At 40.6% G+C, this 14,469-nt stretch overlaps 1 protein-coding gene across 3 annotated transcripts in view; it reads left to right on the top strand.

Annotated features, from left to right (window-relative positions):
- RNF8 (ring finger protein 8) overlaps positions 1-14,469 on the top strand; it is a 14,964-nt gene extending 495 nt beyond the window's left edge. Inside the window, exons 2-8 of one of the 3 annotated variants that reach the window (XM_080615095.1) lie at positions 2,698-2,826; positions 4,366-5,106; positions 6,222-6,284; positions 6,856-6,945; positions 8,061-8,168; positions 9,134-9,338; positions 11,133-14,469. In XM_080615095.1, the coding sequence (XP_080471221.1) occupies positions 2,698-2,826; positions 4,366-5,106; positions 6,222-6,284; positions 6,856-6,945; positions 8,061-8,168; positions 9,134-9,338; positions 11,133-11,278 (1,482 nt within the window). In that variant the 3' untranslated portion in view covers positions 11,279-14,469. Of the gene's footprint in view, positions 1-2,697; positions 2,827-4,365; positions 5,107-6,221; positions 6,285-6,855; positions 6,946-8,060; positions 8,169-9,133; positions 9,346-11,132 lie in introns of all 3 variants that reach the window. The other 2 variants (XM_080615096.1, XM_080615097.1) reach the window with 2 other exon arrangements.

The following is a 14,469-nucleotide window of genomic DNA, read 5'->3' as shown; positions in this document are numbered from 1 at the left end:
GGGGTGGAGGGTGCTTAGCCTAATTAACAAGTTGATCATAGAATGGTTTGGGTTGGAATGTACCTTAAGATCGTCCAGTTTCAACCGCCCTGCTGTAGGCAGACACCTTCCAGTTGACCAAGTTGCTTCAAGCCCCATCCCAGCCTGGCCTTGAACAGTGCCAGGGATAGGGCAGACATAGCTTCTCTGGGCAACCTGTGCCAGCGCCTCACCACCCTCATAGCAAAGAATTTCTTCCTAATGTCTAACCTGAAAGTCCCCTGTTTAAATTTAAAACCCGTTGCCTTGTCGCTACAGTCCCTGATGAAGTGTCCCTTTCCGGCATCCTTGTAGTCCCCTTCAGATACTGGAAGCTGCTATGAGGTCTCCATGCAGCTTTTCTTCTCTAGGCTGAACAGCCCCAATTTTCTTTGTCTTCGTGTGGGAGGTGCTCCAGTGCCCTTACCATCCTTGTGGCCCTTCTCTGGACTTGCTTTGACAAGGTTAACAGTACATAGCATATTTGAGTTTTGTGGCTTAAGGTATTGAGGTGTATATTTTAAGTCTGTTTCGGTTACTTTTCAGTATGGTCCAGGAATGACCCCTTTTTAGTGATCTGTTTGTTAATTGAAAAGCCTACATGGGTCTTTGTCCTCTTTCTCTTACACCCAGCAGGCCAAGCCCTATACTGTGGGCTGTAAGAGGGTTCCTGCTCTAGTGATGGAAGTCAGGTATGGAATTCAGGTAGTTGGGTGTCGTGGGTTAGTGCTGCTCCTAATTTCTTTCATGCATTGCAAAAGGTACCCCTCTTCAGAGCTCTTTAAGCAAATGCAGAGTTTTCTTACTCTCCCATCATGGGTTTGAAGCCATGAGATGTGCAAGTGCGCTCAGTGAACGACTTGAGTTAATATGTCTGCAAAACTTGCACCCCGGGCTCTGATAATTGTGCAGATTCTCTTCACAAGGTGTTATTACTCTGATTTTCTGCACAGTGCTACAGTCACTGCCACAGGCAACAGTGGGACTGCTGGCATCCTGGTACTGCAGGCAGGCAAGGCCACAGGCTGGTGTTTCAGCTGAAGCCTCTTTGGGATTTAAGTACCAGTGCCAAACTGCCTTGCCAAGGCGTGACCTGCCAGGATTGCTGTGGGCAGAAGCAGCCACCTCCAGTGGGCAAACAGTAATGCCTGAGACCCCTGCTACAGTTTGCATGATGAACTTGATCAATGGGAAGTTTTGTGACCAGCCATATTTGGTCTTGCTTTTGTACTGGTGCTGAGGAGGCCCTGGTGTGTGTGTGGCTGGGTGCAAGGGATTGCTCACGTGGATTAAGCATTTCTGCTGCAACTGCAGGGACAAGTGACGAGTTCATAACTGAATCCATCTGAAGTGTGGAGTCTTTATCCACCTGAGTCTCTGTGCTTTTTACATATGCAGTCCATGTTGACAGAACACCAGTAGGTATGAAGCATTAAAGAAGCAGGGACCAACATGGTTAAGTTTGCTTGCATGATCGTAGAATGATAGAATGGCTTGGGTTGAATGGAACTTAAAGATCATCCAGTTCCAACACCCCTACCGTGAATAGGGACACCTTCCACTAGACCAGGTTGCTCAAAGCCCCATTCAACCTGGCTTTCTTAGTTTGTTTCCTTACATTTAGTTATAACATGGGAGTTCATGTTCTTGCTTTGAATTCAAGGTGAGACCTGTTCAGGTAATGTGTAGTGAATGAACTTTACTGTAGGATCTTGTAGGAATTGGGAGGTATGTGGGAGAAAAGGAGGGCAGCTTTTGTCTAAAGTATAAAAAGCAGAGAGCGCTTTTGTAATATTCTTCCTCAGATTTAACTTCTGCTTCTGCTAAAAGGTGTCTGTGTTGCTTCGTCTGGCTGCATATTCCCGCTGTATTGTGTTGGATCCATGCAGTTGTCTAATGACATGATAATTTGAGAACTTGTGCAGTGGACAGGCGAATAAGAAGAGTGTGTATGATTATCAGATCTTGCAAAGGAGGCAGTGAAAGGAAGGAGAGCAGAGCTGTGCCTTAAATGGCAGCCTGAAGTTAAATCAGATTTAATAAGATATGGTGAAATGGTACAATTAAATTATGTCCCTTTTCCCAGAAGAAGCTATTAGAGTCTAATCTCATTATTCAGATCACTTTCATTACTGGTTATGAACTGCATGTAGCTTAGACTCTGAGCCATGTGGTTGATGGTGTGATTTACAACAGTATTGTGTGTTTAGGGCATGGTTGTATGTGCATGTTTTTGATGGCAGTTTTCTGGGCTGTTTTTTCCTGAATCCTTCCTGTTCACAGACAGTTGAACAGATGCAAGTAGCAAAAGAAGAGGGTAAGAAGTAATCTTGAGACCTGCAAATAATCGCACTGGTTTGAAGAAGTTAGGTGATGACTAAGGTGGGACACAGCTGGATTGAGAGGGGCTTAGAGCAGTTCTGCTGCCAGGGAAGATTTCCATAAAATCAAGGCTGTAGTCTGCCTTAGGGCAATCAATTTTTCCTCAGTTGGAGAAAAAGAGAATACTTCAAACTTTGTAGGTTTCCATTTTCTACCTACTCTTGAATTTAAATGCTGTTTAGAAATAGCTATGAGATGCTGATTTAGATTGATTGCTGCAGTACTTAAATTGAAATGACATAAACTGAGTTTACTATGTTATTGCTGATTGCAGTTACTAAACTACTTTATTTTTAGGTAACTATAGGCCGAGGATTAGATCTCACGTATCAGCTGGTGTCAAAAACTTGCCCCTTGATGATCTCTCGTAAGCACTGTGTTTTCCAGCAAAATGCAGAAGGGCAGTGGACTGTCAAGGATAACAAGGTACAGAGACTGATTAAAGACCTTATACTTTGAGATTTGCTGGAGAGAATGCGTTGTTTGGGCTCAAGCAATGTATTAGCTTTGATATAATATGGTATAAGTGTGATAGACGGTCCATGGGAATGTGCCCTGCCTGTTGTGCACTTCCAACAGGAAGCTTCAGTCTGCTGCAGTTGTGATGCAAACTGTGTTGCTTTCTGAATGTAGATTCCTGTCTTGGGTTAGCATTTTTCAGACAATTGTAGTCTTGCCAAGGACACTTTGCAGCCTGTGAACCTGTTTTGTTCAAAAAAAGAAAAAAATCCCATGAATTTTTGGCAGTATTCAAAAGGATAATGTTCTTGTACTGCTAATGAAAGGATAAACTGATACTCGTTATTGTTACTCCTTACTGTAGTGACACAGTCGCTTTAGTTATAATCAACTACAAGACTTTATTTTTAGAAAAACTATGCTTTATGTTATGTTCCAATAAGTTTCTTCTGAAGGCCCTCCTTAGCTGAGTAGGAATAAGTGTGGACATCAGAGGCCTCAGCTAGGTTTCACTGTAATTTCACTAGCCTGTTTTTTATATCATGATCTCCCTTTTCTCATTCAGGCTGAAAGCTGTAAAATGAGTAACTTGCCTTAAACCAGCACTGATAGAATGAAATTGTTTGACATGTTATGGGAATTTGAAGGCTGTTTAGGTCAACACCAGGTTAGCCAGAAAGGAGCTACTATTAGTAGCCGCTAATAGTGGCTACTATGAAAGTTACACAGCTCTTAAAGAAAACTCTGTTGGAGTACTTGTATAAACTTACAGTAATTGCATGATTGGAAACAACTGTGGTAGATTAACAGTTAACTCACCCTCTGTGTTCTCACTGCTACCAGTTTAAGTCTTTGAGGTATGTCAGTTGTAAATGATTCTGCAGTTCATCTTAAGTGCAGATCAGTTTATTGTTTTTCAGAACTATTTCTTGAGCTTGTCTTGTATCTCATTTAAAACCCCTTTTCTGTTTTGAACATTATCTCTAACATTTTCCTTCTTGTTTGTATTCTCTCTGTATTTATGGAGAACTGTTTTTTCTTCCTTTAAGCAGTGTAGGCTATGCTCCTTTTTCTTTTCTAGTTTCTTCTTGGATTTCAGGTGACATTAACTGTCAAGAATAATCACTGCAGTATTCTATGTTCCTGACAATGATCTATTCTGGAGTCTTTTTATTGGTTAATTTTTATTTCTGAAGGTTTTGGGCAGGTTTTTTTCCCTTGGAGTTCATTCTTTTCCTTCTGCACAAGTGCATCTATTAATGTTGTTCTTAGTGCTTGTACAGAAAATCTGTAATGCAGGAATAATGCACGGTAAGTAATATAATGCAATAACTAATAAATGGGACACTAAGCCAATAAATTGGGTATTGCAAAGTTTATTTAAAGAGGTGGCTTGTTCTGATTGCAACGCTGAAGAGATTGGATATGTTTACGGCTGCCAGAAATAACCTGTAGAGGACTGTGTAACTGCATATTAAATTCTGCTGATTCTCTTTTCAATGGCAGAGTCTAAATGGAGTCTGGCTTAACAAACAGCGTCTGGATCCCTCAAAAGCCTATCCTATTGCTGAAGGAGACCGTATCCAATTGGGAGTGCCTTTGGAAAACAAAGAGAGTGCTGAATATGAGTATGAAGTAATTAAAGATGAATGGGAGAAAATCAGACCCTTTTTAGCCCAGAGAAATGACCTGGGGAAAGCTAAGAGTTCAAGAACTAAACGTAAATTTAGTCCTGAGGAATTGGAGACATCTGGATCAGAAGGCCCCTCAAACTCCAGATCCAAGAGAGACAGAGTGTCCTTTGATAGTGAACTTTCGGGTAAATCATGGGGAAGGGTAGAAGAGGTCAGACAATTCACAGAGAAGATGGATGTCAAGCTGCCTTCTCCTGGACCAAGTGAGGAGGATAGGGGTCCAGTGTGTAGTAGCCCTGTGCATGCTGAGAAAGCTGTGTCTGCCCTGCATAAGGACCAGAAGGGCTCTGGTCTTGCAGAGTCATGGACTGGCTTGGAAAAGCTGAGAAAAACTTTAGTAGATATAACAGAGTTAAAGGTCAGAGTGCAGGAGAAGCAGGCAGCAGTTCTGAATGTGAAGCAGAAGCGCAGGAAGTGTGCTCAAAAGGATATCCTGGCAATGGAGCAAGAGCTGCGGGAGTTGCAGAACCAGCTGTGCATGGAGCAAGAGCATCACCAGCAACAGGTGGAAGAGCTGAAGAGGACATTCTGTAAAGAGCAGCGGAATCTAGAGGTATAATGATGGTAATCTTTTTGGCCTGTGTCTTTTAATTGATATTCATTTCTAATATAAGACATTGATCCAAAATAACATCTTGACCGATACAGTAACAAATAACATTGCATGAATTGCTCCTGTTAAAATTGTCATGGAAGTATTTCACTTCCAGGCATGTGTGCCAAAAGGAAGTGCAGAGACAGAAGGGATTGGACTGCATGAGGAATTAGGAAAAAGGTGCAAAATGATATTTTTAAAATTTGTTTACAAGCAGGTAAATTACAGCAAGATAGTAAAGCTTTTCAGTTGGTAAAAAAGTGTGGTTTTAAATAAATCAAAAGTCTTGGCCTGATCTCCTGTGGTTAGAGAGAACAAGTTGAAAAGAATTCACCCTAATTGTGAATTTCTTTTGGTACATGGCTGTATTAATGCTCAGTTTGCATGGCAAATCCATTCCCTTTCCAAGCAAGTGAATTACTGTATTTTTTAATCCCTGGAAGGAGGTAAAATTTGTTTTCAGAAAGCCCTTTTTTGCAATCTTTGTCTTCAGTATGAGTATGCTGATAAGTAGCTTTTTTAGATAACAAACTGAAGTTTTTTCTATCCATGTTTGCTCAAAATCTGATTTAAAGGAAGTAAGGATTCATCTTGGAGTGAATTTCCCAGTTACTTCCTTTAAAGTCTGCTGCAAAAAGAAAGATACCTCTATCAGAAAAGATACAGAAAGCCTGGAGTTGTGTGCTTAGGCACAATGGGAAGTTCCACTGGAGCTGTAGGTATGTCTGAGTGTGATCAAAGGTAGAGTTGCAGCTTTTTCTCATGTTTAAGCTGTTGCTGACCTCTTTGCTTCTATGAATATGTTAGTGCCTTTACAGCTAGAGCAATGTGGATGTGTTCCAAGTATGTAACTGTAAATGATGCATCCACTTTAACCCTTCACAGTAAATGACTGCTCTAATTTGTCGTACACATGCACGACACACTAGAGTGGGACATCTCAGGGTTTGCTGAAAACCAGGGTTGTTTCTTTCAACATAACTCCTAGAGAGAGTGTGCAAAACAGTTGTTTCCTGTCCCTTGCTTTCTTCAAGTACTTTCTTGTTTATTTCCTCTTCTCCTTCCCTACGCAGGGAGTAAAGGGGCAACATGGAGAAGAAAATCTGAAGGAACAGCTGGCCCAGGTCCTGCAAGAGGCAAGTAATTATGAATCTAGGTTTGGTCTAACTGTATAACTGATACTCAAGTCTTACTGCTGTGGCCTCTTGGTAGAAAACTGTTTAGGGGAGTTTATGGAATTTTAACCAGATGGAATTAAAAAAAAATCACTCTTGGTCAGGAATGTTTTTGAAAGAGATTACCACAACTTAGGCTTTTTAGGCTTTTTCCAAAAGGTCTTCCCTTTTTCGAAAACGAATCTGAAAGCAGCTTCATACAGGGACAGGTTTTTTGTGATCTTTATATGTCAAATACCCCTGGATACTGTAAATTCAAAATGGTGATCATAAAGTGTAACTGAAATGAAAGAGTAACCTGGGAGAGGGAATGAGCAGTGCCATGACACTGGGAAGGCCATAAATAACGGCACTACATTCCAATTTTAAGTTAAGGCTAAACTGCCTAACACCTCAAGTCATATAGACATGTGTTGCTCTATTAGGAGGAGATTAGAAATGAGTGTGCTGAGCGTCATGATTATGGCCATGTATATTTAACAGGATAGCTTATAATGGCCCTTTTATAATTTTCGGAATTGTATTGTTACAGCATCATGCTTTGATGGAAGAACTGAGCCGTAGTAAAAAAGATTTTGAGGAGATAATCCAAGCCAAAAATAAAGAACTGGAAGAAACCAAGGTAAGGAATAACCAAATTCTTAGTTCTATTCATAAGTGAAACATGGTATGCTGCAGCAGAGGAAATGGTTTATTCAGGGTTGGTCTTGACTGTACTTTGCCTCTTACGGTGAAAACCTCCTGTACTTTGAGGTGGCAGCTGACTCTAATTTCCAGGATTGAGGAGGATACACCTTGCCCTGTTCCTAAATAAGTGTTGAACAGTCATTGCTCCATCTTTCGCAATCGTAAAGAAAGCCCAGAGCACCTGAACTGTGTGTTGTGCGTAAGTGAGCCCATTCCACCTGTTCTTCAAAAAAAAAAAAGAAAAAAGAAAAATAATGAAAGTGTCCTTGAAAAGTGAGGTGCTTCATTTTCAGTGTGTTCAAGTAAAACTGTAGTGTTCCAGCTGAAACAACATGTAATTTGAATAATGAATGAGATAAGCCACATTTCTCTCTGTCCTTGACACAAGGTGATGAGTGGAAAATAATGGAGATCCTTTCCTGTGTCTTACCTATGGAAATGATCAAAATGGAAGCACCTCTGGCTGTTTGTTTTAGGTTTTTTTGTAACTCTTCCTGTTTCAAGTATAGCTTCAATTGGAAGAATTTCTCTGTTATTTTTAGAAGCTAGAGCAGGTACCTAGGAACCTAATTTAACTCCAAACAACAACAACAACAAAATTATTGGACAGTTAAATGCAAGTAAATGTTTTAATTCTTATGCTTCCTCATTTTAATATTTGAGGCATTTTGTCTGTTGGGTGTTCTGCTCTTTACATCAGACATAAAAGAACTGTTCTGTTGACTTAAGAAAACACGTGCCAGGAAGAGGTTGAAAGAGGTTCTGAAAAGATTGATCCTGCCAGTAGTTTCTTTAGACTGAAGGGAATTTTGGAAACAGCTGCTGTTCTTGCTTGTAAGTTCTCTACAGGGGATGGGAATATTCTCATTACTGCCAAGAGCACAAAGAGGAAAGAGGTTACAGATCTGGGTATATAATAGACTTGACATGTGGAGACTTGGAAGTTTTCTACTTGTACTACCTTCCCCTGCATGCGTGCTTCCTGCCAATATTATGTTGAGTAAAACCTTGTTCTTTGTTGGTATGTGACCATATGTACTTTTCCACTAGGAGGAAAAGGAAAAGGTGAGAGCCCAAAAAGAAGAGGTGTTGAATCAGATGAATGATGTTTTGGAGAATGAGTTGCAGTGCACGATCTGTTCTGAGCACTTTATTGAGGTATGTTGAAACTGGTACAGGTTTGCAAGTAGAGACTTGAGAAGCTTTCCCTAGCTTTATTAAAGCAACAGTCAAGCTTAGTTTTGGCTAGTTTAACAGTCTCAACAGACACACAGTGAGTTCTGGGTAAGGATGGGACCAGAAATTCAGTCTGTCTACCATAATTCTGAGCAGCAATGTCAGCTTTAATGTCGCTACCTGCACAGAGATGAGTGCTTAATCCTGGGATGCATATAGGCTTGCAGCAGATTTGGGTGGCTTTAACCCGCTGTTGGCAGCCTGCTTGAGGAAGAATAATTTTGTAGTAGACCTTGCTTTAAGTTGACTGCGGTTGGACAGCTTCAGGTCCAGATGTAGGAGGAGGTTAGTAAAGGAAGGGAGGTGCAGTGTTCAGTCAAGTTCTGAACCTTATATATTGTTCAGATAAACTATTTCTTTGAGAAACTGTCTTACTTTAGTTTGATTCTACAAGTGATAGGCTATGTCTGAAACATAGAGTGTTATTTCTGTTTGTTTTCCTAGATCTTCAGTTTTATTATTCATTTCTACTACAGGCACCCTGATGTGTTAGTTGTCTAATAATTACTGAAGAGTTAGCTGAAATTTTAATTTCTGGTTTCTCAGTAACATAAGATGCTATTCTGCAGTATCTGAGTTTTTCCATAATTTATGCTTTTCAAGTTGGGGAAATTTATACTAGAATTAATGCTTTTTCTCTATGTTTCTGACTTGCTATGATCTACAATGAATTCATTAACCAACTTGTAGTACTTGTCTGTACTCTGGCATGGGAGAGTTTTTGTGTGTAATCCCTATGAAGGCTGAAGCAAAGGGGCTTCAGGCTTCTCCACCTGCTTCCCTTACAGGAAGTGTTCATCTAATGTTTTTCTGACTTCATTATTTTGTTTCTTGCCAATGCTTGTGTGATCATGCTCTGATAAGTATCCTTCTGTTGAATTCCATAGGCAGTCACTCTGAACTGCGCACACAGCTTCTGCTCCTACTGTATCAATGAGTGGACGAAACGTAAAGTGGAGTGCCCTATCTGCAGGCAGGAGATCAAATCAAAGACACGCTCTCTGGTGCTGGATAATTGCATTGACAGGATGGTAGAAAAACTGGATGTGGAAATGAAAGAGCACCGCCTGACCCTTATCAGAGAGCGGAAAGGTGAGAGGTGGGTGGATGTGGCATGATGAGTACAATCTCTCATTCCATCTATTTTGTACAACTTTCTTTGGCACCTATATACCAAGGGGATGCTCAGGAAATGCAGCAGAAACACTAGAAAATTAATTTTAAGATATGTTGCATAACTAGCTTTACTACACAGCAAAATAAAATTAAATTAGGAGAAAGACTTCAGTATGAATTCCACAGTTGAGCAGGACGACTTAACCATGTTAAAGCTTACGCTGTTTCAAAGAGATCACTAACTAAATACAAAACTACACGGAACCAGGCACCTTTTGATTAAACTACTGACTATATGATTGCAAAAATGTCAGCAGAGCAGTGATGAGAAACTGAATTCTCTTCTGTGTGCTAGATTTGTGTGGGGAATCTGAAGGGAACATTGGTGTGTCATAAAAGCATAAGGCTGAACTGGCAGTTCTTCTGCCATGTTATTTTTGTGAAATTGAAGCCATTGTGGCTTAAATTCATAACCTCTTGCCTAGTTGTAGCTAAAAGACTGCGCATGATAGCGATGGCTTTAAGTAAAACTCCAGTATGGGGTATTCCTCTTCTGCTTTTCTATTCCATATTTGTTTCTATAGCAATTGATGCTGGTATTTAGGTGTTGGAAAATGTAGAAGTGTCTTCCTGCTGCCCCTGAAAAAATTTCTTTTGCTGTATTCCCTTAAGTAATTGTTTTGTTTCTCTCTCATATGATCCTTCATTTTGCAGTGTGTCAAGCCTTTTACCTAATAAAAGGTGCTTTTGAAACATTTCCGATTCTCTATGGTGACACAGATTGACATTCCTAAGCAGTGTTAGTTCAGACTTGAAATTATAAGCTATTTAAGCAACTTGGCTGATTGCTTCAGGAAATGAAACTCTGCTGAGAGGCTTCCCAGCTCGGCTTCCTGAATTGCTTTCACCTCTGCACACCTGACGCTGCTCTTGTGTAATATGCACATCTGCAGTGTGTCGTAGCGCTACTGACATGTCTCATCCAGTACCTAATGGTGATCAGGCAAAGCAGTACGTTCATGGGAGCCTGCCTCACTTCTATCTGATGAACCAGTGGTCTTCATGCTTGTTTGAACTAAACGGAAATAAGCTGATAGACTACCTTCATATGCAATACTCTTAATTATTTAAATGACTGTTAATAGGAAATTATGTAGCTTCATCAATGCACTTCAGGAAGAAGGATGAATTGTTTCTATTAAACTTTTTATTCAGTGATGGAAACGTTTTGATTGCGATGTGGATAACTGTATGTCTAGCAAACAGGATTTCCTAAGGAGAAACCAGCTGAAAGAGGAATAGTCATGCAGGTGGCACTTCAGAAGCTCAGCCTTTCCAAGAGCCTTAGTAGAACAGGCACCAATAGGACAGCTTATGTTCTTAAATGCATGGAGGTTTTGATGTGGCCGTAAGGGTTTTGAACAACCATTCCTGGTTTGAGAGCTATTTACTACATTCCTCTCTTCCTTACCTGGCAAGGCACTGTTAGCCACTTCCATTGACAACTGTGTGCCAGTGAAGGGTTGGAGAATGTGTCCTCATCTGTATTGTGGAAAAGGCATACAGGAAAGTTAAGAAAACAAACAAAAAACCTCCACAACCCTCTGTTCTTTTAATGCTGAAAACTGAAAAGGCCTATGCTCTGCAGCTTGAAAGATCTATTGCAGACTGAGAGTGAGAGGCTGTAAGTTTCAAAGAGAACTAGTAATTTTAGAGTTTGTGAGTACAATGGTTACTGCTAACTTTTGTATCTGCGTGTTTTGAATGCAGAGAAACAGAATGCGTTGGTGAAGACAGCCACAGACAATGACAGCAGTGTCACTTCTTCCATCTACTCCATCTTGTCGATGAGCAGCTGTGACCATGAGGACTCTGAAGAGGATTATTACTATAATGAAAGCTACTACATTATCTAAACACTCTTACTGCAGACTCATTTGTGTGTGTGCTGCCCAGAACCAACCTAGTGATGTTTGACTGACTACTGGTTGAGTGGACTGGACATCTGGAAGGAGAGACTGTGAAGAGGCTGGAGCTGACAACTAGCAGCATTTGGAAGAAGGACCTTATTTTTTAAATGAATGTACAGGAGCTTGGTCTCTAGAACAAAATTGGGATTGTGAGAGATCAAACTGCCATTATGCTAGATGATTGACATACAAAACTTAGGGTTCCATGATTGCTTGTGACCTGCTCAGTGTAATGTAATAGTTTGTATGCATCCCTGCCCTTTCCTTAGTGAATGACATGTTTAAATGTGTGCATCAGCTTCCCTTATTTCAGGCAGCAGAGGGAATGGCTCTGTTTGAGATCTTGACATCAGGAGAGGTGTATCAGGAAAAAGTGCCAATGTGGGTTTTCCTCTTGAATTTCATCTGACAGCTAGAGTCATCCCAGGCCTCTGCCAGTAATCAAGGATGGCTTGTGGACCCTGTCAGCCTTAAGTGCTTAAATGCATTGTAAGCTGAGCTGCTGGCCATCAGTTTGCTCTATTGGTGTTACCCATTTTCTGTTAAGATAGGATCGAGAAGACTAAATCTTCCAGAATTCCTTAGCTAGTGCTCTTCCCATGTAGTATCTTTGGTTTGTTCCCCCTTCGGGCTTTTACATAAAGGGTTTTAGAATTGGGAGGCAGTGCATCCAGAAGTTATTAACAGTGACTTCAGAAACACAGTTCTTGTCAGCAGCAGAGAGGAACCTTTGTCTCTTCAGAAGTGCTGCTATCTGAATTAGTGAAATGTCCTATTGGCAGGGAAGGAAGGCAGCTTCTGTAGGCAACCACAAGGCACAGAAGGAAGCATTTAGTTATATTGTTTACAAAACATTGCTGTTGAGCTGTGGGTTTTACTACCCTCACAGCAAATGACTCAGAAACTGAACAAGTCTTGACTCATCCTATCATGAATTGGTCTATGAAATTCCATTTTCAGTGGCATATGCTTTAGATTTAGCTGTTACATGGAAAGGACTGTTTTACACTGTGAAAAGAGGATGGGGAAACCCCTTTTCATCTGTAATATTTCTTTGGCTATTTGTATGTACTTTCTGTGTTTATTTAACATTAAGAAGGAAAATACAAATTCATTTCTGCATTAGTCTTTCTTGGTGCAGCTACTGAAGTGAGTGTCTTTCTCCCAGTAGTCTTAGTCTACTTAGTTTTCTCAAAAAAACCCCAACAAAACAACAAAAAAACCCCCCCTCATTTTAGTGACTGTGCTTCATGTTTTGACTGCTGTAAGTGGCGTGACTTTTTTTAACGTTATTTGAAAGACTTGTGGATTCGGGATTTGATGAAAGACAGCCCAACTCTTCAAGCCTGTGGCTGCCCTAACGATAATTTAGCAGATACAGTCATACCTCTTCTCTTCTTCCAGTAAAGAAAGATCCCATTAAAAAGGTGGATGATGATGATGATGCTGTCCCAAGGAAGTAATGCATTCTGACATATTTGATTAGTACAACTTAAATAGGAGGTAGGTCTGATCTGTGGACCAGGCAGCTTCCTTAAAATTGTAGTTAAAGGTTTCTTTTGTGAAGGAGTCATTATCATACCTTGAGTTTTCCTTTTTCCCATGTTCATTTTTTATAAGCGCTGCTGACAGTTTTTTTTGAGAATATATGCTCTCTAGGATATCAGAGAAGGAGATTCCTCAAAACGCTTGTGAAATACCTGACATTGGAACAGGCATTCCTGGTGGAGAGGAGTAGGAGGAAAATACTTGTAGTCTAAGACTGCAGGTTCTTCTAATGTGTATCTCTTCCATGCTGCTGTGCTATTTTTGCTCGGTTTATTTTGCTAAATATATTTATTTTGTTATACTAATGTTTATGCATATTGCAGAGAAGGATAATGCTTCTCTTAGTAACAAGGTAGTTCTTTGGTGTGATTTCTGAGCGCATCCTTTTTTTACTAGAGTATGAAGGATGTAAGTGGCATACCAAACTGTTTCCACTGTTACCAGTAGGTGCATAGTACATAAAGGTCCACAGGGAGAGGTTAAGTAATCCTACTGCTGACTTGCAAAAGCAGACCTGTCCTCCCAGCTCACTGCTGTCAGATACTGATGACTAGCTGATGAATAGACATACGGAAGTGTACAGCAACCGATGCAGCTTCTGGAAAAGATGTCTATGTCTCTTAATACTGTGCTCACCTTTGGTCTAAGGTCTGGATCCTTTCTTCTACTTGATCGTATATCTGAATGTCCCCTTAGAGATGTCATGACCTGAACTGTTGCCTGTCTTGGGATGGCATCAAGCACTTCCAGTCTTGCATCTGAGATTCAGGTTACAACTGAGCTTGTCACTGTTGATGCACAGCAGGCTTGATGCAAGCTCATAACTTGCTGCTTTCAGTTGGAAGATAGCTTTCATGTAGTGTGATAATCAAACACTTCCAGAGCAGCATACTGTTCATCAACATCAGCAGGAATAGATGGAAAGGAGTGCTAATGGATTGCTGGACAGGACCATCACAGCAGATGGTGTGCAGATCAGTCTGAGAGTCACTTTTCTCTTGTACATGTAATCTATCACAACAGTGCATGGTGAGCCTTAGCAACACTGTCAGTTAACTTTCCATAACATGTAATAGGTAATCTAATAATCCAGCTGTGCTCCTCCCACCCCAGTTTAAGTGTCTTTCCAAAGCTATGCTCTGACTAGTCAGTGTTTTGCCTCCTGCTCATAGTCTTTCTTCCCTTTTGCTGGTTTGTTTTTTTTTTTGCCATAATGTCACATAGTTAGACATAAATCTTAGAGCAACTAGATAATCATAAACTGCACTTCCTAAATAGGATACTACTCTCCCTATGTGCTGCTGTGTTTGTTTTGTGTTTCAAGCTTAAGCATTCATGCTTGTGTACTGAGCTGTATGCCCCTGGGTTTCAAGCTTAATGAGAAGTACAAGATAGCTCAATCAGTGCTTGGAATTCTCATGGCAGGCGATCTATAGCCATGTATTAAGCTGCATGGAAAGCTTTGTTGTCACTTGCTTACAAAACTTGTTCTGGCTCTGCTCGAGTAACGGAGATGTGGTTAGTTAATGAAGCACCAGGTGCTGAGCAGGCTCTATGCAGGCAGTTTCTTAGGAAACCTGCGCTGCGTG

The sequence above is a fragment of the Psittacula echo genome (assembly GCF_963264785.1).
Source record: "Psittacula echo genome assembly, chromosome: 4".
Classification (NCBI taxonomy): domain Eukaryota; kingdom Metazoa; phylum Chordata; class Aves; order Psittaciformes; family Psittacidae; genus Psittacula; species Psittacula echo.
Note: the sequence above shows the minus strand (reverse complement) of the source record. Positions and strands in the feature narration are given on the sequence as shown.